Here is a 21455-nt window from a genome sequence, read left to right as displayed (position 1 = left end):
ACAAAACACAGTGACATAACCAGGGCTCGGGAAAAGCCGGCGTTCAAAGGGATGCCTTTGCTGGAGGAAACTCCATTTCACCCGCTGTTGTGTAGGATGGTGGATTACACCAACAATAACCCATTGCAACAAGTGTGAAATTGTGCTAATAGCCCGCGAGTCGGGGAGCCGCCGGCGCACCGGCATATTTATTGCAGTGCTTTGTATCTGGGAGCACCAACGGCCACATTTTGTCACAACCTGTGGGGGGTTTGGAGAAGCGTTTCAATGCAGCAAAGCTCAAGTTTCAAGAGCGGTGTGAGAAGGCAGGGGGAAGAGGAAAGAACAATTGTTTGAGAGGATGGATGAGCCCGCATCTGGGAAGCGTGGGCTTATGGCATTGCGTCTGCAGGGTTTGCTCTTATTTAAAACAGCAGAGCTTGGGCTGTAGGCACCCAACCATGCTGAAGTGCCATCCCGTGCCTTTAGGGGCTCCATAGAGGTACCTTTGCAGGCCTTGCGGTGGGAGATGGGCTTGCTGAGGTCACGGTAGAAGCCCTCCTTGCAGTAGTGGCAGTGCCGCCCGGCCGTGTTGTGCCTGCAGTTGAGGCAGACCCCGCCGCTCTTTCTGCCCGACAGCTTGTACAGCTCCATGTTGAAGCGGCAGCGCCGTGCGTGCAGGTTGCAGTTGCAGGCTGTGGGAGGCACAGAGCACAGAGCATCAATGCAGTGTTACCCCATGGTGGCAGCTGCCAACCCGCATCCATCCCTGGGCACTGTGGGGCTTTGAGGACACCCCACTGCCAATTCCACCCAACCCACCTGCCCCAGAGCTTCCAGCACCACCTCCCATCCCATCCCATAGTTCCCATTGCACGAGTCCCAAAACACACATTTGAGTCCTATGAACCATTACAAAACCTTTCCTATCCTCTCCTTTCCTGGCATTCTTTGCTATGCAGCCCACAGCCCTCACCTCTCTGTCTCCAACTCAGCCAACCCAGCACCAAAGCCTGCTCTGACCAACTGAAATGCACTGTTGCCAGCCCTCTGGGAGGTGTCCCGTGTCCCCCCTGCACACCCCAGTGTCACCACCACACCACTTTAACACGGGGCTTTGGCAAAAGGCAAAGGGAAGACTTCAAAAGCGCGACCCCGGGGCTGTCACGAGGCCGTCAGGAGGCGGTTGCTGTGCGCTTTGCAGGGTTTTACAGCTTGTTTTCCTTCCCCGTTGCTTTTGTTTGCTCTTTGCCCCTGAACAATGCAGCTGTGCAATGCCAGCCCGCAGCTGGGCCCCCCACGCGGCACGAAGGTGTCACGGCTCTGCGCTTGTCACCTTCCTTTTGAACGGAGATGTCTTAATCCCTCATTCCTTCCTGTTTACCTTATGGTGCTTGCCCAAGACAAAGGCATGCGATATTTGCTTAATTATCAAATTTCAGCCTCGAAATTTACAGTGCAGTTCCGGGTTACTTATCGGGAACAATCCCCGGCTCGCTCTCAGTGCAAAGCCATCATGGGGAGCACAGTCCCACAGCCACGTCCGCCCAGCAGGACGCAGAGCCGCTCCCCTGCTTCCCCCATGCGACCCCAATTGCTGCAGGGAACACACCAGGGCCCGACCTCACCTCCCACAGACCCTAATGATGCAGAGCGGTGTTAAAACACGATTCCTGATGCCGCAGCTCTGAATTGTGGCTTGCACCCGCTTGGATGAGCACTCAGCCAACTCTGTGCTTGGTCCCAGCTGAACAACACGGAAATATTTCTCCAAGTGGTGGCATGGAGAAGAGCTCCTTCTTCCCCAAAGCCAGAAGACATGAATATTCTCCAAAGAAGCATGAATGCTCACCTCCTCCAACAAGTTGTATTGTGTCCAAAGAGCTTTCACACTTCATGGAAAATATGCACGTTGGCTGGATTTGGGGAAGAAGGAGCTCTTCTCCACGCCACTTGTGTTGGAGGAAAGTTGGAGCTGGTTCTCCAGTATTTTGCATTGGCATGTCCCTTTGAATGACTCAAAGTTGAGCCCACCCGGAGAGCGAGTGAAAATCTTTGCATTTCTTTGGGTTGCTCGATAAACAGAGATGTGTTTGCAAAGCTGGGACTCAACGCTCCCAGGGGTTTCTCAGGGTCTTTGCAAACATTTCTGCTGGTCCAGTGGGCAGAGCTGCATGGGAAGAGCAAGTGGGGTGCATGGAGCTGCTCCCAGCCCAGGGCAGTGTTTAAGCTACCAAGGACGTCATATGTGGAGGAGAGAAGAAGCCGGACCTCACAAGAGGCTGCAGGGCCATCTCTCCAATATGATTTGTCAGTGAACTGTGACACCAACAGCACCGCCTGGGCTGTCAGAGTTCCAGCAGAGGCATTTGCTGGTTACCGGTCACCTCCTAACCCCACACACTTGGATGCTTTCCATTAGCAAGACCTTGCTGGGGATGAGGCCTGGGTACATCACGGTGAGAGCTGGTGATGGGGATATGGGGTGCAGAGCTGGGATGAAGGCACTGGGGAAAGAAGACACCATAGGTCTCCCCTTGCTGAGGGTTCATTGCCCGCTCTGCTAAAGCCTCTTATCTTCTTTCAGACACCCACTGGCCTGGCATTCGTTCCCAGCCACTGCTTCTGGGTTTGTTTCCCCACCACAGTAAGTGATTCTTTGGCAATCCATCTTCTCTTTCTATGAACGACTTTGATGGCTGCAAGGAGTCACCTCCCAGCATCGGCATCACCCCTGCTCCTCACCCCACAGAGGAGGTGCTCCAGATCTGCTGGGGAGCAAATGCCCAGTGCTGCGAGCTCCCAGTGCAAGGTTTTAGCTCCTGCTGCTCAGCTGAACTCAGCGCTCCTTTCTCCTGCTCCCTCCTTTCCCTTCTTTCCCTTCATTTGCAAAGGCTCTCCCCTGCCTTCGTTGAGCACAGATGCACACAGGCCATCAGATGGCCCTCCCTGCTGCTGAACCCAGTAAAATGAAACAGATATTCACAAGCCTGGAGGAAATTGGGATGGAAAACCTGTGGTATGGAGCTGGTCAAAGCTTTGTGAGCTCTACCCCTGGAGGCTCTGAAGGACATGGATGGGCCCTGGGTATCCTGAGCTATGGGGGCAGCCAGCCCATGGCAGGGAGATGGAGCTCCATGATCTCTATAAGGTTCCTTCCAACCTACACCTTTCAATGACTCTATCATTCTACAAAAACACAACTTAAGGACAAACTGCTCTATATAGCAGATGGCCAAGGTGGGCAGGATGTTCTTACTGGGGCAATGGAAGATTTGTGGTTGGAGATGCAGGCTGGCAGTGTCCTTTGTGTTGCCACCATAGTCCCATGCCCATGTCCCCCTGGACGCATTCCTCCCTGTGGTTTTCATTCAGCAATGACAATGTGGCCCTTCCAAATCACCCCACCCTTCCAAACTTATATTTTGGCCATCTTCAAGATGAAAATTGCTTTTTAAGCAAACGAAAACCCCACAACATTTTGTTTTAATTTTTGTGAACAATAATTTAAGGGGGGGGGGGGGGGGGGGGAGGGATGGGAGAGGATAGAAGGAGCCAGGGGCTGAAAACAATCTCTAAATTTGACTCAATTTTATGAACAGTCTCAGACTCCTCAAAATTATCCTTTTCCCAGACAAGTTTATTTTATTTTATTTTCACAAAGGAATCTGTTAGTTCAGTCTGAGCCATTATTTCTCTCCTGCAGGATCAAGGCTCACATACCTCATGCAACCAGGGCCATGCTGTCCATGTTTTAAGCCCCTGGAGACCTGCAGGCGTTTGGGGGATCCTTTTATTTTTGGGTCCATATTTGGTTGAGCACTGGCACAGTCTGCCCAGGAAGATGGGGGAGTCATCTTCTGTTTGACAACCGTGGAGATGTGGCACACAGGAATGTGGTTTAATGGGCATGGTGAGGGTGGGTTGGGGTTTGACTTGGGGATCTTAGAGGTCTTTTCCAACCCTGGTGGTTCTATGAGTTGATGGGTAGAAGAAGCAGCCACACTCGAATCTAAGAGCAGGGATGATGGGGATGGAGCACTTGGAGCCAGTGGTGTGGGGTGGAATGGGAGGGTTCCTGGTCCCCTGTGGCACCATATGTGTGTGCTATGCCTGAGTGAGGAGGAGGGTGGGAACTCACTTTGGTTGGCTAGGGATGACCCAATGAAGGGGAAACCCACGGGATGCTGTGGCCACGAGGGAGACATGAGGTCTGTGACAGATCCCAGGTTATCCTGATGCTCAACCCAAGGAGATGGATAAAAGTACCACAAAACACACAGCCACAAACACAGCCGGCAGCTGGAGCTTGGTCACAGCAACGTGTCCCTACCCCACATCCCCACCGATAAGAGCTTTGTTTGCTCTCACATTAAGAAAATGCCAAACTCACTGTTTGGGCTTAAATATTTGAGACTGGGTGTCTGACTCAGGCTGAATGTTTTTGGAAGGGTTCCTGCTAAAATGATTCAGCTGCTAAGGAGAAGTGAGCGAAAAATACAGCGCCGTGCCAACGCTAACAAGTTTGGGGATTTCTTTCCTTAAAGAAAATCTGTTGCCCTTATGGTTGAGGCCAAGGCTTAAAAAGAAAAACATCGCTCCCTGGTAGGGATGGGTCTTGTGCTGTCTCTAGGAAGAACTGCGCAAACTTAGTTGAATTTTAAGTCACTGAAAATGGAGTGAGTCCAATTCGAATGTGAGTAAGTCATTGAAAAATGGGGGGAAATGTTTGGTCTGAAATGGCATAGAGGTTGGCAGGCTGCACTGAAGATCTCTCTTGCAGTGGTCAACACAAGCTCAGGAGCAAGGACCTGAACTCCAGCACCCAGTTAACACACCAGTTGCCAAGGGGAGCATCAGAAGTCTTGGCAAAGCCCAGCAATCCCGAAACAACACCCAAAATGGCTGTGGTCACTGGGCATGTCCTTTTGGGAGTTAAATAGAGAAACTCCGAAGCTGCTCAAAGCCCAGAATGAGAAAGACCCATCCCATCAGATCAGCTGCTGTAGGTTGCTTTGCCAGCACTCAGCATTATCACCTTCTTGCAGTGCCACGAGGCACAGAGCCCATCCTGGCAGCACCGGGCACTGCTGTGACTTGACTGCAGCGTGACCCCATCCTTCCTCATTTCAGGCAAGGACATTTGTTCATAACTGCTCCCACACTGATTCTTTCCAGGCCGACCTGAAGCACCAGAGTCTCGGCAGGTATTTCCTGCTGCTCGTGTTCCCCCCCTACAAAGCACCACAAGCTGAGCTAGACTTACCCCAGGGAGCCACGCTGCTGGGTTAGGAGCCAGATCTGCCCAGGCTGTGAGCAGCAGAGGTCTCCCCACTGCACACGTGGTGAGCAGCTGCTGGCCGTGATGCATCCCACTACTCTGTGTCTTCCTGCCCGAACCCTCAGGGACATCCCCAGTGACCTCCAGCAGCCCCTTCAGAGCAGCGAGGATGGATAGAAACCTGTGGGCCTGCCGTGTGGTACTGACATGTTGAGATGTGTGGCAGCTCCTCACCCACAGCGTTTTTAGCCCAAGACAAAAGCGCTCTTACTCAACACAGGATGCAGATGACAGTGAGCCGAGCCCTGGTGCAGCACACAGTGCACAGTGTGCCTGGAGGTGGGCTGCAAATCACCCCTGCTTTCTCCAGCCTGGGGTTGGCTGCTCTTCAGCTGAGGCACTCACAAACAAGGCTGCCAGAGATGGAAGCTTGAGCCCCATAGCCCAGATCCTGAGCCCACCATGGAGTGGGGATCAAGGCTCTCTGATACCCAGGAGCTCCTTTCCTGCAGCAGAAGCAGGAAGTTTTCTCTTTATGCCAGGTATGATGGAGAAAGGCTGCAGATAAGCTCCAGCCTGGAAGGAACCCAACTAACTTATTGTTTTAGAAAGGAAAAGTCAAGAAATGAGCTCTCTATTTCAGTTGGGGAGATGATGCCAGGCTGTCATCAGCCTTTTTTTCATGTAATTGCACCATCCGTATCTGGCCTCCTACGGTCATAAATGCTTGGAAATGCATTGTTTGCATCCCATAATTCATCCAGCAGGGAGCCCCGGCCATGGGATGACCCCGAGGTGCCCCAGCACAGAGCCAGGACCCAGCACACACAGCACATGGGGCCACCGCTGTCCCAGCACTGTTCCTGCACCAAGTCACTGTCCCACAAGGCTTCCTGCACTCCCAGTGAGGGATTGTGTTGGACACATAAGGGTTAAAGCCACAGCAGAAACAGATATTGAAAGAATTTGCACATTCGGAGCAAAGTTTACTTGAAATGCAAAAGGCGCAACGATGCAACCAACCCAGCAGAGACTGAAGAATCTGTATGAAATCTGCTCAGCCTACAGAGACACAGACAGCCCCAGCTGCACCCCTGCACCACCCTGGGGAGCAGAGACACTGGGAACCAGCAGCCATGGACTGACAGACAAGTGGGGTGATGACAGTGCCAAGAGGGTGACAGTGATGCCGGGGGGTGATGGATGCTGAGCGGCTTTACCCCACCCCCGGAGCTGCGATGCCATTGGGGCAGCCCCTACCCCTCTGCCTGTGAGGTCAGGTTGTGCTGAGCTGGGGTTGAAGCACTAGCAGAGCATGCTGAGGAGCGTGTTGTGTTGTTTTAACCCCAGCTCATTTCCCAATCCCATCTGGAGCAGGGCCAGGGGGATTGTTAAACCAGAGCCGGGCAGATCCGCCACTGGAGCTTCAGTCCTGCAGCCTCTGAGCGTGGCTGGTTGTCACCGCTGTGCTCAGCGCTGTGCCCCTCCATAGTGACATGGAGCCAGTAGCATTGCACTGTGTCACCGTGTCACAGTGTCACTGCAGATCAGTGCAGCAGCAGCCCAAGCCCGCAGCCAACTGGTTCAGCTCAGCAGCAAACAGCCCCCAAAATCTGTGCTCCTGAGCTCCCCAGGTTCCAGCAGGCACAGGGAAGGTGCTGTCATGGCACTGCTACAGGTCCCAGAGTGATCTAACAGTGCTGTGCCTCAGTTTCCCTTTCAGGTGATGGACCTGGGATGTTCTGGCTGCAGGAAACCCTTTTCCCTTTCTCCTTCATCTCCTTTCACTCCTTACTCTCTGAGGTGTTAACCTGAGCCCTGCACCGGTGCTGTTCTGGCCTTAAAACCCAGTGCAGGTGTGAAGGGCCGTGATGCCCCTGTGTGCTCAGCACTATTTGCACCTCCAGGGCTGTGCAAAGCTCTCCTTTGTGGTGCGGCTAAGCCTGGGCAAACAGAGCTGGCTTATCTCAGGGGAGGTTATCAGGGAGCTCAGACAGGAGGAAAACTCCACCCTGTGTGCCTGACCTCCCCATCACCACTATCACTGCTGTGGACAGGGATGCTCTTCGAGGAGATGCTGCTCGTTGTGCTCCCAGAACCCAGGTGGGTGCCACGACTGCCCTGCACAGCTCTGCTGTGTTTGGATTTCCTGGAGATTGGGGCTTTATCAAAGCAGGCAAGCTAATCCCTCTTATCAGTGCTACCGTTAATATATGGCCATTGGCTGCTACATGCTGGTGTGCTGGGAGCATGAAGAACCTGTGCTGGGAGCAAGGCACTGTCACCTGCTCCTCCTGCAACCCCAGTGCCCCCAATGCAACCCCAGTGCTTTCTATGTACTCCCAGTGCTCCTTTTGCAACCCTGCAGCCTTCATGTGCTCAGCTCACACAGGTGCTATGGAAGGGTTGGGATGTGGCATCAGCCATGGTGCCACAGGGCTCCAGGCCCTCAGCCAACACTTTATCCCCTGCTGTCAGGACACTGCACACTAGGCAGGTGTTATCAGACCCCATTAATTAGTTTATCACGGGCAATTAACTTCACTGCTCCCTGGAGAGCAGTCCGCAGACCTGAATGGTTTCAAACATGCATTCATAGAACAGCAACATGTTTGGGTTGGAAGGGACCTTAAAAGACCACACCATTCCAAACCCTGCCCTCCCCAGCTCCACTGTGCAGTGCCTACCATAGCCAGGGATGGAGCACCCACAGCTTGGGGCAGCAGTGCCGGGGTCTCACCATCACTGGGCATAGAGGTTGCTCCCCCTTTTCTTGACTCCTTCCCTCCCCCCCACAGCCCTCACCAAGAGCTGAGGTTCACGTGGAGCCTCTCGGTGGGAGAGCTGCTCCGGGCTTCAGCTGAAGCTCATGAATTTTGCCCAAGTGCTGCAGAGAGAGGATTGCATTTCTCCCAAGGAAGCTGCGTTTCCTCCACTTCCAGCACCCGGCCAGGAGCAGAGCTCCTGTGTTTCACTCTGTATTTCTCTCTGGCCTCTGCTTTTGCATTTTGGCTGCTGCTTGGAGCCAAACCTCTGATCCTGTTACTGCTCATTTTCAGGCTCGTGTGCCCCAGAAACTTTCTTTTTTTTCTTTTTTTTTCTTTTTCTTTTTTTTTCCCCTAAATGAATTTTTCATACAGAATTCTTTCTCTTGATGGATGCAGTGAGAAACTATTTCCCAAACAGGAAAGAGAGAGGACCTCCCTTCCCCCCCCCCCCTCTCTCGCATGGATGTTTTTAATAACAACATCAATTGTCTGCAGAAGACTTATTCCTTTCTGACCTCAGAACAACTCCTGGTTAGTGCATTCCTGCGTGGCTGCACCGCGAGCTGGGATGACTTCACTGAGGCTTCCTATAGTGATACACAGCAAGGGGGAGATGGTGGCGGTGGGACCTGGGCTGTGCTGGGGCTGTGGATGCTGTGTCAGTGATTTCTATGATGCTTCTGCCCTCTGCTCCCCCAGCCCTTCCTCTCCTCCTTGGGGACAGCCCTGTCTGTTGTCCTTGAGATGCTGGAGCTGCTCCTGATGGTGCCAGCTCCATGGGATGCCAGAGGTTTCACAGACATGAACGCAGCCCAATGCACCCTACTCTTGCATTAAGGTCCTTAAGAGCCCAATTTGCACATTCACCGCAGCGATGCTCTCAGGACCCGGACCCAGAGCCTGTGGCATCCCACCTCGGCTGTGAGACATTTTCCAGTCCATTGGTTGCAGCATCTTGGGACCAGCTGGAGCTGCTCTCTTGAGTCCTGAGCTGTAAAGAGGAGCTGATTTTCCTGTTAGGTCATTGGAAATACCCATCTGGGCATTTTGGAAGTGCAGCGTGTTGGTTTTCTGCTGCAAAAGGGCGCTGAAAGCCACAGCCACCTCAAAGCAGCAGGAGGAGGGACACTGAGCAGCAAGAAATCCAACCAAATGGGAGTTGGGGGGGGATCGAGTAAAGCATTTCTATGGCCTGAACAGCTGGTAGGCTGGAGGAAGGGAAGTGTGCAGGGTGGCAGATGCTTTGGCATGAACGAGGAGACAAGCTGCAGCTCAGCCCACCTTTGGACAGAACAGCTTTTGCAGTTCCAGTTTGACCAGAGACACCAGTGCTCACCCCATCCCCAGGATGGGAACAACACAGGTCAAAGCCTGCAGGGCTGGGAGAGCCCCGCACTATGCCTACCAGCAACCTGTTAGCCCCACAGCAAGCCTGAATCCACTGGGAGACCCAGAGACTCATCAGCTCCAACCACAGCACTGCAGGGCAACATGCACAATCCCTCCCATGGAGGATTTCTGGCCATGGACCACCAGCCCTGGGGAAGGCCAGCTGTGTCCCCACAGGTGATGGCAGCCACCATCCAGGTGCCACCCGCTGTCACATCCCTCACTCAGCACTGAGCAGCTCCCAGGCACACCATTCCCTCTCGCCTTCCCAAACCAAACCTCGCAATGTCTGTGGTTTCTCTGCTGCTGTTGCTTATAAGGACTTTTAAGTGCTTGTTTGCCATGGTTTGCATCTCTGGCACAAAGCTTGCTGCAGCCCTGGAAATAACCCCGGGCTGAAGGCTGATCCCTGTGGCAGGAAATAAACATAATTTTGTAAGCATTAACACGCAGCAGAGCACCGGCAGGAACACGCGGCATTTCCGAGGAGCCCAGATGTTTGCACAGCAAAGGGCTGCTCCCCTCACGCGGATGTCAGGGAACGCTCAGGGCCTCCAGGGATGTTCCTGCATTAGGAAAAAATGCCTTTGAAAGCCACAAAAACAGAGGCTCCAGTGAGGAAAATGAACCCATGGAGCATCACCTTGCCATAGGGTCTGGGAGAGCAGTCACCGGGCAGTGTGCCATGGGGAGGCCAATGGCACAACACAGGTGAGGCAAAGGTGGCTCAACTCTCAGCCTTGTGGTGGAGTCTGAAGCCTTCTGAGGTTCTTATGGACTTGAATCTGACCGAGGTGGGATGACTGCTGCATCCATGCCCTTTTCACCTCAGCCTTGGTAACCTCAACTCTCAAGCAAAGAATCAAACAAATCTCCACCAGGACAAACATTATTTCTCCTTTTCAAGCCAAACTTGGACAGTCAGCCCAAAGCTCTTTCTGATGTCCCCTCCAGAGCTGAAATCTCCTTCACCTTTGGCCAAGCACGTTTCCCAGATGGACAAAACCCTTCTCCCTTTGAAAACAAGCAGAGCAGATTCTTCCCAGCTGCAGTGAGAGGGGTTTATTTATTGCTTTTGTTGACAAACTAAACTAAACTGACAGTTGTAATCTGGAGTATCTGCCTTAAGAGCAGAGCTGGGGCAGCTGGGGTTTGGCTGGGTGCAGTGGGCACGTGGCTGTGGCTTTGGGCACAGGGGCAGCTCCCTCCATCACCACTCATTCACCACCAGATTCCATCTAGAGGTGGTGCCCCAAATGGATCATTTCCATTGGGCTTGAGAGGATCTGGGACTTGGTAGCATCAGCCCAGAGAGGTGGTGCTGCTTGCCCTGCTTCCATCCCATCTGCCCATGGCAGCAGAGCTGTAGGATTCCAGGCATGGCACACCAAGGATGCAATTTGTAGTGAGGCTTCATCAACAACAAGCCCTGGAGAACAACTTCCGTGCTCACTGCTACTTGTCTCATATATTTATTTAACAAACCCAAAAGCCTCTTATTTTGGGTAAATACAGTCCTGAATCAATATCTATCAGACCAAAAGGCAGGAAATGCACCTGGAAGGGAAAACCATAGCTTCCAGAACAGTTGGAGGTGAGAATCACACATAGAATCACAGAATTGTAAGGGCTGGAAGTCTAATTCGCCTTCTAAAGCAGGAGCCCTGGATACTCAGTGGGTCTATGAGAGAGGGAGCTTCAAGTCTGCACCTTGCCACAGCCCTTTGCAGTGTTCTCCATCCACACCAATGACAACAGGAGCTAATGTTTCATTCCTGCATGTCTGTCTGGGCTGCACCCTGCCTTTGCTAACACGGCTGGGCAATGCTGACTGCAGTGAGTGCACCCAACACATCCCCTGCTCTGGGCAATTGTTCAGTTCCAATCCTGCCCAAATCATTTTCAACCTTACACTACTTAGGCTTTGGCAAAGCCAAGGCCACTCAATGGGTTGTCCATTGGAAGAAGCACTCCCTTCTATTTGTCTCTCCAGGTGGCAATGGGCTGAAAATCGCCTGTGATTCCTCTCAATAAACCATGCAGCCATGAAACAGAATCGAATTCCATTGCATTGTGTTCATCTGCTTTTAACACAACTGTTTCCACCACCCAAGATAAAGCAGGGAAGATCTCACAGCCAGGAGATGAGGGAGATGTCCAGAAGATCCCCAGCCCTGGACTGGGGTTCTCACCTGCCCTGCCTTTAGCATCCCTGACCTTCCCTTGCACCCACAGGCTGACCACAGCTTTACCTCCCTGACCTGGGGCTGCTCAGGCCAAAATGAACAAAACCTCACCCAGGAAGAAGCCGTGAGCTGTGCTCCACACATAGCTCTATGTCAGTGAAAACAACTGCCCCGTGCCAGGCTAAATACAATTCCCCTTTTCTTACTTATATAACACAGTAACCTTCTTTTAACATTCACTGTATTCCTGGCCCAACAAAGCACTACAGAGCCCCTATGTTTCTTGGCCACAGTGGCCAGGACTCTCCAAGAAAACCAAAGTTGATTCAGTGCCGTCACATCTTGCTGGTGCTCATCCATGTGGGGCACTCAGTGTGCTAAGGACTGGGTGCTTTCTAGGGGCAGAGTGCACAGGCTTTGTTCTGGTGGCTTTCTGCCTTGTGTCATGCTGAGTTGGGTCCAAGTAGAGAAGTATCAGTACAGCTCAGGTTTCTCAACATCTCTTTCCTGTTTGGGGTGCCCCTGGGCATATCCTTGACCCAGTCTGGGATCTTCACTTCTTCTTCCTTCCTCCAGCCATTGAGATCTTGGTTTGGTTCTTCCTCACACCAGCTGCAGGGATCTTGGCTTGTTTCCTTCTCCAGGCATAGGGATCTTGGTTTAGTTCTTCCTTCCTCCAGCCTTGGAGATCTTGATTTGGTTCTTCCTTTCTCCAACTGTAGATACCTTGTTTTGGCTCTTCCTTTCTCCAGCCATAGGAATCCTGGTTTCCAGCAGGAGAGGGAAGAGTGAAATTTTAGCTTTGGGTCCTACCACATTAAAACTGAACCCCCATCCCTGGACTGGAGGTCACTCTTAGCTTTTAAGGAAAGCAGTGGAGAAGGGTTAGGCTGAAGATGGATCTCCCTAACACCAGACACAGGTGATGATGAAGACAGGGAGTGACACAAGGTCCACGAGGATCGCTCCACTCCCGTTTGCTGCAGGTCTCAGCCTGCTGAGCCCACAGCAGCCCGGTTCGTCAGGTCAGTGGTTGTTTGGGAAAGGTGCCTCATTAGCTCCGTGTTCTCCAAGAACATCAGAGCCTTGGCAGGGCCGAGCAGCAGGCTGGGGTTAGCAAAACAGCCCGGTGCAGACAGGCACTGGTGCATCCCAGCAGCCCTCGGACGTGCTGTGGGGACGCGTGCTCACGCCAGGGATGTGCATTCCACCTCTTCCCAAACCCTTCTGGATGCTGGGAACAGCCCGTGTCCGTGGGAAGACACGCTGGGAGATGCATCTGGAGAACAAAGCCTCCTCGTCCTGCCCAACAAACAGCGGCCGCCTGGCTCCTGCCGGCATTTCTCCACTACAAACGTGTGCTGCAGCCAAGAGCAACCTTCCCAACGTCCAACACGGCGCTCCTTCGAGCTGGTGTCCCAGGGGACCAGCCCGGCTGGAAATGTCATTAGCATGTGTCACCTCTGCCTGCTTGGAAGGATTAATCAGAACAAGGAGCTCACTTTTTAATGAGCCTTTTCATGGTGCGTTACCGAGGGAGGAAAAAAAATAACCCCCCTCGAGCGAAACAGATTTTCCAATAAAATTTATAGAGCATGAAAAGGGCTTCTGGCGCTGGGGTTCAGAGGTGGCTGGCCTCGCACAAGCAGCACCACCCTCCTCCTCTTTGGAGGGTGAAAACAAAACAAACAAGCCGGGAAATGCAAGGAGCAGATAAGAGGAGGCATGTCCTCAGTGAGCTGCCTTTGTTGGCGAGTGACACAGGGATGGGCAAACCAAGTGCTCTGCCTCATCCCTGAGCCCGCCAGCACTGCTCTGGGATGGCAGCACTAGGATGTGATTGGGCACAGGACAGAGCTGTGGGCAGTGCTGGCACTCAGGCAGCACCGAGGAACCTCATCCCCATGAAGAGATGCTTGCCATGGGGGAGCTTGCAGTGTGCCCAGAAAGGGTGCCCGGCATCCTGTATGAGGAAGGACGGGGGGGTTGGAGCAGCTTTCCATGCCCTGTCAAGAGAACAAATTATTCCTGTGCAGCCCACCCTTCCCTCCAGTAGCGAGTAATCCCTGCAACCATGACAGCCACTTCTCTTTGCCCCAGAGAACTGTATAAATCAGAGCGGAACAAAAGTCCTTTGCTGGGAGCTGGGCATGTGCGCTGCGTTTCAAAGGGCAGGCACATTTCTCTATAGATCTGCATTCTCTGGGGACGGCAGCTCTGACAGCAGAGAGATTAAGCAAAACAACCCACTCAACCTACCCTTCTCCAGCATCTCTCCATGGGTGGAACAAACCCATCACAGTCAAACCATGGGGCAGAGCCATAATTCACACTTGTTACTTTGCTCCTCAGTTGTTTAATGGCCTATTTTTCCTACTTAATGTTTTCAAAGTTTTGAGTAATAATTACATAGAATACAGACTCCTTTGGCGTTAGAGCTGGAAAACTTAGAAATAATGAGGAGCAGCAAACCAAATGTACCAATTATTGGAGTCCTTGGGGAACCTGCAGAGCTCGGCGAGCCGCATCCAAGCCTTCAGAGCAGCCATTCAGAGCTCCTCGTGCCTGGCAAGCATGCACGCACGATCCCTCGCCCACACACCCAGCTCGAAGTCACCCCATTGACACCAGGCAAACTTATTTCAGCTGCAGTCAGCATGGTTTGCCTTGTTCCCAGCAGTGTGGATCTCCTGCAGGATGGTGCCCATTGCTCGGTGGCCGCGGCCAGGTGATGGCAGAGCGAGCACCGATCTCCTCCTGAGCTCTTGTGGAGCAAAACGTTGCAACTGTTCAAAGCACTCGGGGCAGCAAATTTGTTTCTTTCCTGGCTGTTTGCACCAGCAGGGAGCTGGGCTTACGCCAGCTGAACAAGGGGCTGAAAATGAGAGTCACAGGGAGCCGAAGCCCTCCTGCTCCAAGGGCTCTTAGGAACCGGCTGTTGTTCCTTGAGCTCCTAATTACACAGCTATTTGCTTGGGCAAATGTTGGCTTCTGTGTTGTTCCCCCTGTGCCTGCTTTGAGGTTTGGGTTTGGTGAGGGTGGGACGGTGACCCCATCACTGCAGAATCACCACACTTGCAGTGGTCTCCTGGGCCACCTGAAGCCACCCAGCCCTTCTTCCACCCTCCATTCCTCCACTGGGGGGATGCAGACAGCCTCCCTCCACCTCACACAAACATAACCAAATTCCTGGCCTGGAAAGGTCTTCAAGGGAAAAGGAAGCATTAAAGAGCAACAAGCGAGCAATGACCGCATGTGAGTATCATTATTCATACAAAGAAGTGCCATCCCCCAAATCCGTGCCAAGAAACCTACTGCCATGAAGTTCCTCTGCATAGGAAACAACAAGGGATTGTGCAACTGTGGTTGCTGTTGGATCCCGAGAGAAGAGTGAGGAAGTTACACCGCAGCTCTGCCAACCTCCCTGGGTGTCAGACCTACAAGCAGTCACACAGTATATGTGCCACAGACAGAAATCACGGGGCTGAGCCCTTCCTCGGAGGCTCCTGGGGAAGCGTTTCCATTTTCCAACCGAAACGCAATAGAAGCACTTCTGGATTTATTTCAGATGGAGATGATTTTGTTTGGGGTTTAGCGAGCCGAGCCAAGCCCCAAGTTTGGATTTAAAACAAAAAAAAATAATAAAAAAATAAATAGGGAAATATTTCTGTCCTGTTTTGAATTGCCTTCCATCAGATAATCAAAACCTTCATGCGAAGGGAAGAGTTTTCTCCAAGCACTCGTATCCAATTTGAAACAGTAAATTAGAAGAAGTTGGATGTTTTCAGACAGCTCCTTTATTAGCAATGAGGTGTGTTCCTCTGGGCCAGCACTGGTGCAAAGCCTGCCCTGGTCATCCTGGTGCTGCTCCACTGTGGGGTGTGTGGGGTTTTGCTCCTGATGGCTCCGGATCTCCCCAGAATTTGGGTATATGCAGAAAAAAAACACAAAACCCCATTCCAAAGAGCCCCCAGCCTGCAAAACGGGCCTAAATAATATTTACTCTTTGCAGTCTCTGAATGAAAAATAATGAAATGAAGCTAAATCTCCGCTTTCTATTTTTTTTCCCCTCTCTTTAAAGCAGGGAAGGTAGGACTCCCGAGCCCCGCAGATCGCCTTTCTTTTCTCTTTTATGATATTTACTAAAGACTTAAAGATGGGAAGAAGCAGAAGCCTACACAGTGTATGGGCTGAGATGAAAAGGTCCCGGATCCCCAGCGGGGTAGGAAGGCTTCCAACAGGAGGCACAAGCTGCTTGCCTTTGTTTCTCAATTCAAACATGGTGACATGCACAAAAGGAGGCGAATAATATCACTCTCCTCGGCGGCGAGCCCACGCCTCACTGCTGGCCGTAATAATAATAATTCCAAACAAAATAACAACCAAAAAAAATATAAAATAAAGGATGCCGATGGGAAAAAAAATGATTTGGGATTAGGAGTTCCTGTGTCCCACCTGCTGGCTTGAGGCATTCATCTGCTGAATAGACCTTCAGCTTCCCCACACCCTGCGTACCCTGAGAGGGGATCTGTCCTTTTCCGGGCCATCATTGACAAGCTGTGGGATTCAGAATGCCTATGGAAAGGGTCCTGGGGAGCGGATGGTGTGGATGAAAGAGCAACCTGTCAATGACTCCATGTCAGCACTACGGGGAAGGGGAGCTCTGGTTTCCTGCACAGCAGAGGCCGAGGGGACCAGAGGCACAAAGAAGGCTCAGCACCACCCAGGGACTCCCTGTGATCTGCCATGATAGTCCTCCTTAAGAGAGCTCCCTTTGGCCTGAAGGTGCTCGCTGTTCTTTGCTCCCAAGGAATAAGGCTGGGTTGTTGGCCCCTCTCTGTTCCCAAGGTGTCTGGACAATGCTCAATTTTCTCCTAGTAGCACAAACACAATGAGAGTCAGGTAAGCCCTTGATGTCATTAGAGCAGTTCTCTGGTCCAGTCTCATTCTACCTCATGCTAAAACCTATCTCTTTTTCCCTGCTGCTTCCCCTTGAAGCCAAACAAAACTCCGTCATCTCCATATCCAAGGCAAGCTCCAAGTGCTGGACGAATCAACTCCTTTCATATGATTTGGACTGAGTTCCTCTCAGCTTCATCACTGCCCACCTTTGCCTGGTTGGAGGAACATCACTGCTGACCCTGGTTGGGTTGGAGGAGCATCACAGCCCACCCTGCTTGGATTAGAAGACCATCACTGCCTTGACCAGGCTGGCGAAGAATCACTGCCCATTCCAGTTGCATTGGTGGAGCATAACCACCTTTCTCGGCCATCCTTGAAGGCCCTTGACAGGCTCTGAATAAATGTATTTACTGATCTGCCCTGCTCCCTCTGTGATCAATGGAATGCTTCAGTTAACTCTGGAGAAGAGACTGCCACCTCCATCAGCTTGGAGCAAGGCCTTAGAAGCCCATAAATAAATAACGGGATTTTATATATCTTAGTATCAAAGTTGGTAGGAGAGCAGGGGTTAGGGGCACCTACAGGAAAAATAGACTTCAGAATGAATTTTCAGCCTCTACTATGTGTTCTTGGTGATCAGAACGCACAGCCCAGGCAGCTCTTAGGTCCAGGCTTTGGTTTGCTCAGGATATGACCATTATTCTCTCTGGTCCAGAGAGAACTGGGAAACAGCTACAGACATGTCACCCCATTAGTGACCAACAAGCAGCAATGCTGATGGGATTGCCTTCTTCTGCCCTGCCAACTACTGCTTTCCTCCAACCCCAGTAGAAGTTTTCACCTTGTCTCACAAGAAAAAAATGCCGACCAACTGAACCCCACAAAACACAACACAAAAGAAGGATATTTTTCCTCTTTCCATCTCCAAGGGTGAATGGTAAAGCTCTACAGCTCTCTCTAGACACTTTGACATGGTAGTGCCAACATATTGCTCTTGTGGCAGAAACTGCAGAACCAGCTTTTGAAACCCAGAACCAGAGTGTATTCCACTGAACCTCATCCTTTCCACTCCCCGGGGCCTCTTGCAGAGATTCACAAGCTGATAACTGCCAAAGTGGACGTGAGGACTGAATCAAAGGGAAGAAACTCCCCCACTCCAGTACCTACATCAAACCCACAGTGTCTAATGGAGCAGCAGCAAAGCTGTCAGTCAAGAATATCACATGCCTCAATTTGAAAGCCGTGGATGGAGGAGAATCAACCAAAATACTAAAGACAGTCTCTTACTATTTGCAAAGACATTGCTGATGACTGCAACATATGGGAAAGGAAAGGACACGCCTCCCATCCTTGAAGAGGTACATCAAAAAGCGTTGCCAAAGAAGGCAATTTGGGGCCTTACAGTCACAATGCACCATTGCATCACTCATCAATTATGTCAAAGCCCAGCTGAAACATGGCTTTCAGTACGAGACTGCGATGAAGTGATAATCCACCCATGCCTATGAGAAAGTTCTGCATTGCATTTATCTCATTGAGAACTGTGACTTTCTGGTAAATTTGCTTAATCTTTTATACAAGGGTTTGAATTCACAAGAAATTTAGTCTGGGTTCCAGCCAGAAAAGGAAGCCCTGGCATCATCTGGGTCCTTATGCTCTGCACTGTTGTGACAATCTCTACAACATCCCCTCTGAGTGGTAATTTCAATGCCCAAAAGGGTGTTGAATTTGGAGTTGTCTAAGCGGTTTCTGTTCTCCATCTCACATTACTCCCTCCTGCAGAGCTGTGAATTGCTGCGGATTTTATTTTGTTTTGAAAGAGGGTAGTTCTTGACTTCTGTCCACTTCAGCACCCAGGCGCTTTGCTTGAAGCTTTTGGGACATTGGCTTCTATGGGCTTGTGGCACCAAACCGTGGACCAGCTGAAGCCTGGACAAGCTTGGTGGCTGCAATCCCCAACCTGCCCAAATGCAGGCTTGGAAGAGAAACCCAGTCTGCAGCTGGGGCAGGATGGCCTCTCATCATGCACTCCCTGTTCCTGCTCACCCAGTGTTTCTTCTCTAATAGGATGCCTGCACTTGAGGTTCTGCACTTCATCTCCTTCATAAAACTGATGCTAGGCAGAATACTTGGCTCAGCTCAAGCATGACCCACAGCCATAAATCTGCACTGCTCCCCCTGCTCACACCCCCACGGAGCTGCTGTCGCTGCCCATTTGGAGTTGAAAAACCAAACATGACATTTCCCAGGTGCAGATGTGTTTGTCTCCCCTCCCTTCCAAACTTCCTTGGCTCCTCTTTCTTTTTGATGAGGGAGAAATTTAGCAGGCTGGGTGGAAATGGTGAGGCAGCAGCTGGCCAGGCTGAGCTGTGCCCCAGGAGGGCTTGGAGGAAGCGAGCTGTCCCCATCCCAGTGCCAGGAACATAGGGAGCTCAGGGAAGGCTGCCTGGGGCTCCACAGCTGTAGGAAAAGCTCCCAGAGGACAGTGAGGACTGAAGATCAGCATAATGGACCCATAGTGTAAATAGGGCCAGGGGGAACTTAGAGCCTTCTTGTGAGTGGGTAGACAAGGTGCTGCACAATGGAGGATCAAAGGTTTGGGCTCCAAACCATCCCTACCACTTGTAGTCCCCTTGTCAACACCAGTTAGTTCATGAAAACAACTTGAAAACGTCCCAGATATGTGCTCCATAGAAGGAGATAATAGAATCATTCCCAGCTGCTTGGCCATGAAGGCAAGAATTTACAAGGTGGGCATTCAGAGCATGTGGGGAAAACACATGCTTCTGAATTACCTCTGGAAGAACCCACTTCTCTTAAAGGGCACACACGACCAGGAGATGACTGAATTATTCCACCTGCAGCAGCATTGAGCTGAACCCACAGTCCAGACAAGAGACCTCAGAGCTCCTTCCCAACCTTTGTGTCCATGACTCCATAACCACATCAGCTTGGGATGGGGAGCAAGGATGGCAGAAGCCATTCAAAAGCAAGGGTTAATTGGAAAACTCATACCCTGCAAGCATTCTAGGATAACGAAACAGGAGATCCCCCAGCTGCAGGAAGGGGACTGCAGGCTCCTGGGTGAAGGAGCAGCACTGAGCAGCTACAGTATGTCATGCCCATACAGCAAACCTTGGATGGCCATGTGCCCTCCTGATCAACTCATGAGGATAGAAGCATTCCCCAGCCCTGCTCCTGTGGCATCCCCATCTGATTTTTATAGCTTATTGTCTGCTTCAGATCCAGACACCCTGTGAATGCAGTGGAGGTGGGTCTTATTGCTGCAGCTGGGGCCAGAAGCCTCCTCTTCAGATTGAACAGCGATAAGGGGTGACTGGGGCTCTTTATGACATTGCTTAATGAGCTGATGACATTTTTACGAATGAAGAAAGCCCCAAGATGATTAGACCTGTTGATTCTTCAGTGATGCCAAGACTCGTCCCTGACTAACAAACCCTGCTCACATTCTTCTCCACAGATGAAATCTTTGCAGCACATTTCCTCTTCCTTCCCTCCAGCAAATTGTCCCTTCCCGAGCAGCTCCCTTTTTTTTGGCTCATCCATCACACATTGTATGGGACCGGGGTGCCCATGACCTGAGATGGGGCACAGATCTGGCTGTTGGTTGATTTTTCCTTAAGTTCAGGAGAGGGATACAGGGTGAGGTGTGCACAAAGCCATCACTGTGTATGGCTCTGCAAGAGCCAGTCCTGCCTCCTTAGTGGATAAGATGGCTTTGAAAGAGCAAGTTAAGTGTGCCAGGGTATACGGAGACTTTGTCAGGGGCTTTTCTAAAATCCCACACAAGAGGCTGCTAAAGAAACCTGGTAACCAGGGGATAAGAGGCAAATTCCCATCTTAAAACCAGGCTTGGGTGGCAGAGACAAAGGGTTCAAGCCCTGCAGGACTTGGCATGCAGGGAGGTGAACGGTGCCCGGGGCATCCTCATAATTAAAAATAATAACAGTGAGCATTTTCAAAGCGCTCGGTAAACATGATTAACTAATTAGTCAACTCTTTACTAATTAACCAGTCACAGGACCAGTATGGCTCAATATGCTTAATGATCCGGAGAGCGGCTGAATAGCTGGGGGCAACGTCTGCAGAGCGGGAGCTGTGAAGGGATGGAGGGACGGATGGGGATGCTGGGATGTGCTCACAGCAGGGCTGGGGTGGGAGGGACCGTGGGCACAGCCATGCCCTGCTCCTCTTCCCCTGCCTTGCTTATGGGAAGGATTGTCTGTGCTCCCCCTGCCTGGTGGCTGCAGCACCACGCTGAGCCCTGCAGGTCACCTCCACACCTTCCCCTGCCTGCTAATGTCACCTGCTGGGGGTGACTTCAAGTAATTCCTGGCTTTCCAGGAGTCTCCTGTAACAGATGGGTACAGCTGTGCCCATGGTTGCTATTACAACACCAAATCACACACAGTCTTCAACCCAGCCCCAAAGGACTTTGTCAGGATGGATGTTTTCCATCAGCTGTCCCCAGCAAGGCACCGGAGCAGGACCTGGTGGCTGTGCAGAAGGTGACAGCACCAGGTTCACTGTGTGTGGACATGGAGCAGCTCCCTGGATCTGCCACATCTGGAAAAAGGGTCCCCTCTGCTTGAATGAAGTCCCACCATTGGGCGAGCAGCCCCCTGCTGCACCACCAGCTTGCCGCTGGGGTAGCGAAAGGATCCGACAGAAACACTTGATTCTGCATTACCAAGAGAGAAAGAAAGAAAATTCTCCCATGCAGAACAGTGTTTCAAGGTCAATAGAGAAAACCCTGTGGGCTGAATACCCAATCTGGGGAGGCTGGCAGGGAGGCTTGGGGTCTGGGTGTCTGCGCTGTCACACTTGTAGCCAGGTTACCATGGCTCATCGCAGTGCATCCACACCCTGGGGGGCTGCTCCTTGCCTGCATTCAGCTCCTCCAGCATTGAGGAGGACAGTTGATTTGCA

At 51.7% G+C, this 21455-nt stretch overlaps 1 protein-coding gene across 1 annotated transcript in view; it reads right to left on the bottom strand.

The window, feature by feature from the left end:
- NTN1 (netrin 1) overlaps positions 1–21455 on the bottom strand; it is a 45427-nt gene that overhangs the window by 11245 nt on the left and 12727 nt on the right. Inside the window, exon 2 of the mRNA XM_015879925.3 lies at positions 486–674. Coding sequence (XP_015735411.2) covers positions 486–674 — 189 coding nt within the window. The remainder of the gene's footprint in view (positions 1–485; positions 675–21455) is intronic.

Source organism: Coturnix japonica, chromosome 23, assembly GCF_054131305.1.
Source record: "Coturnix japonica strain WE chromosome 23, WE-NBRP24, whole genome shotgun sequence".
Lineage (NCBI taxonomy): Eukaryota > Metazoa > Chordata > Aves > Galliformes > Phasianidae > Coturnix > Coturnix japonica.
This window is presented reverse-complemented; position numbering and strand designations above follow the sequence as displayed.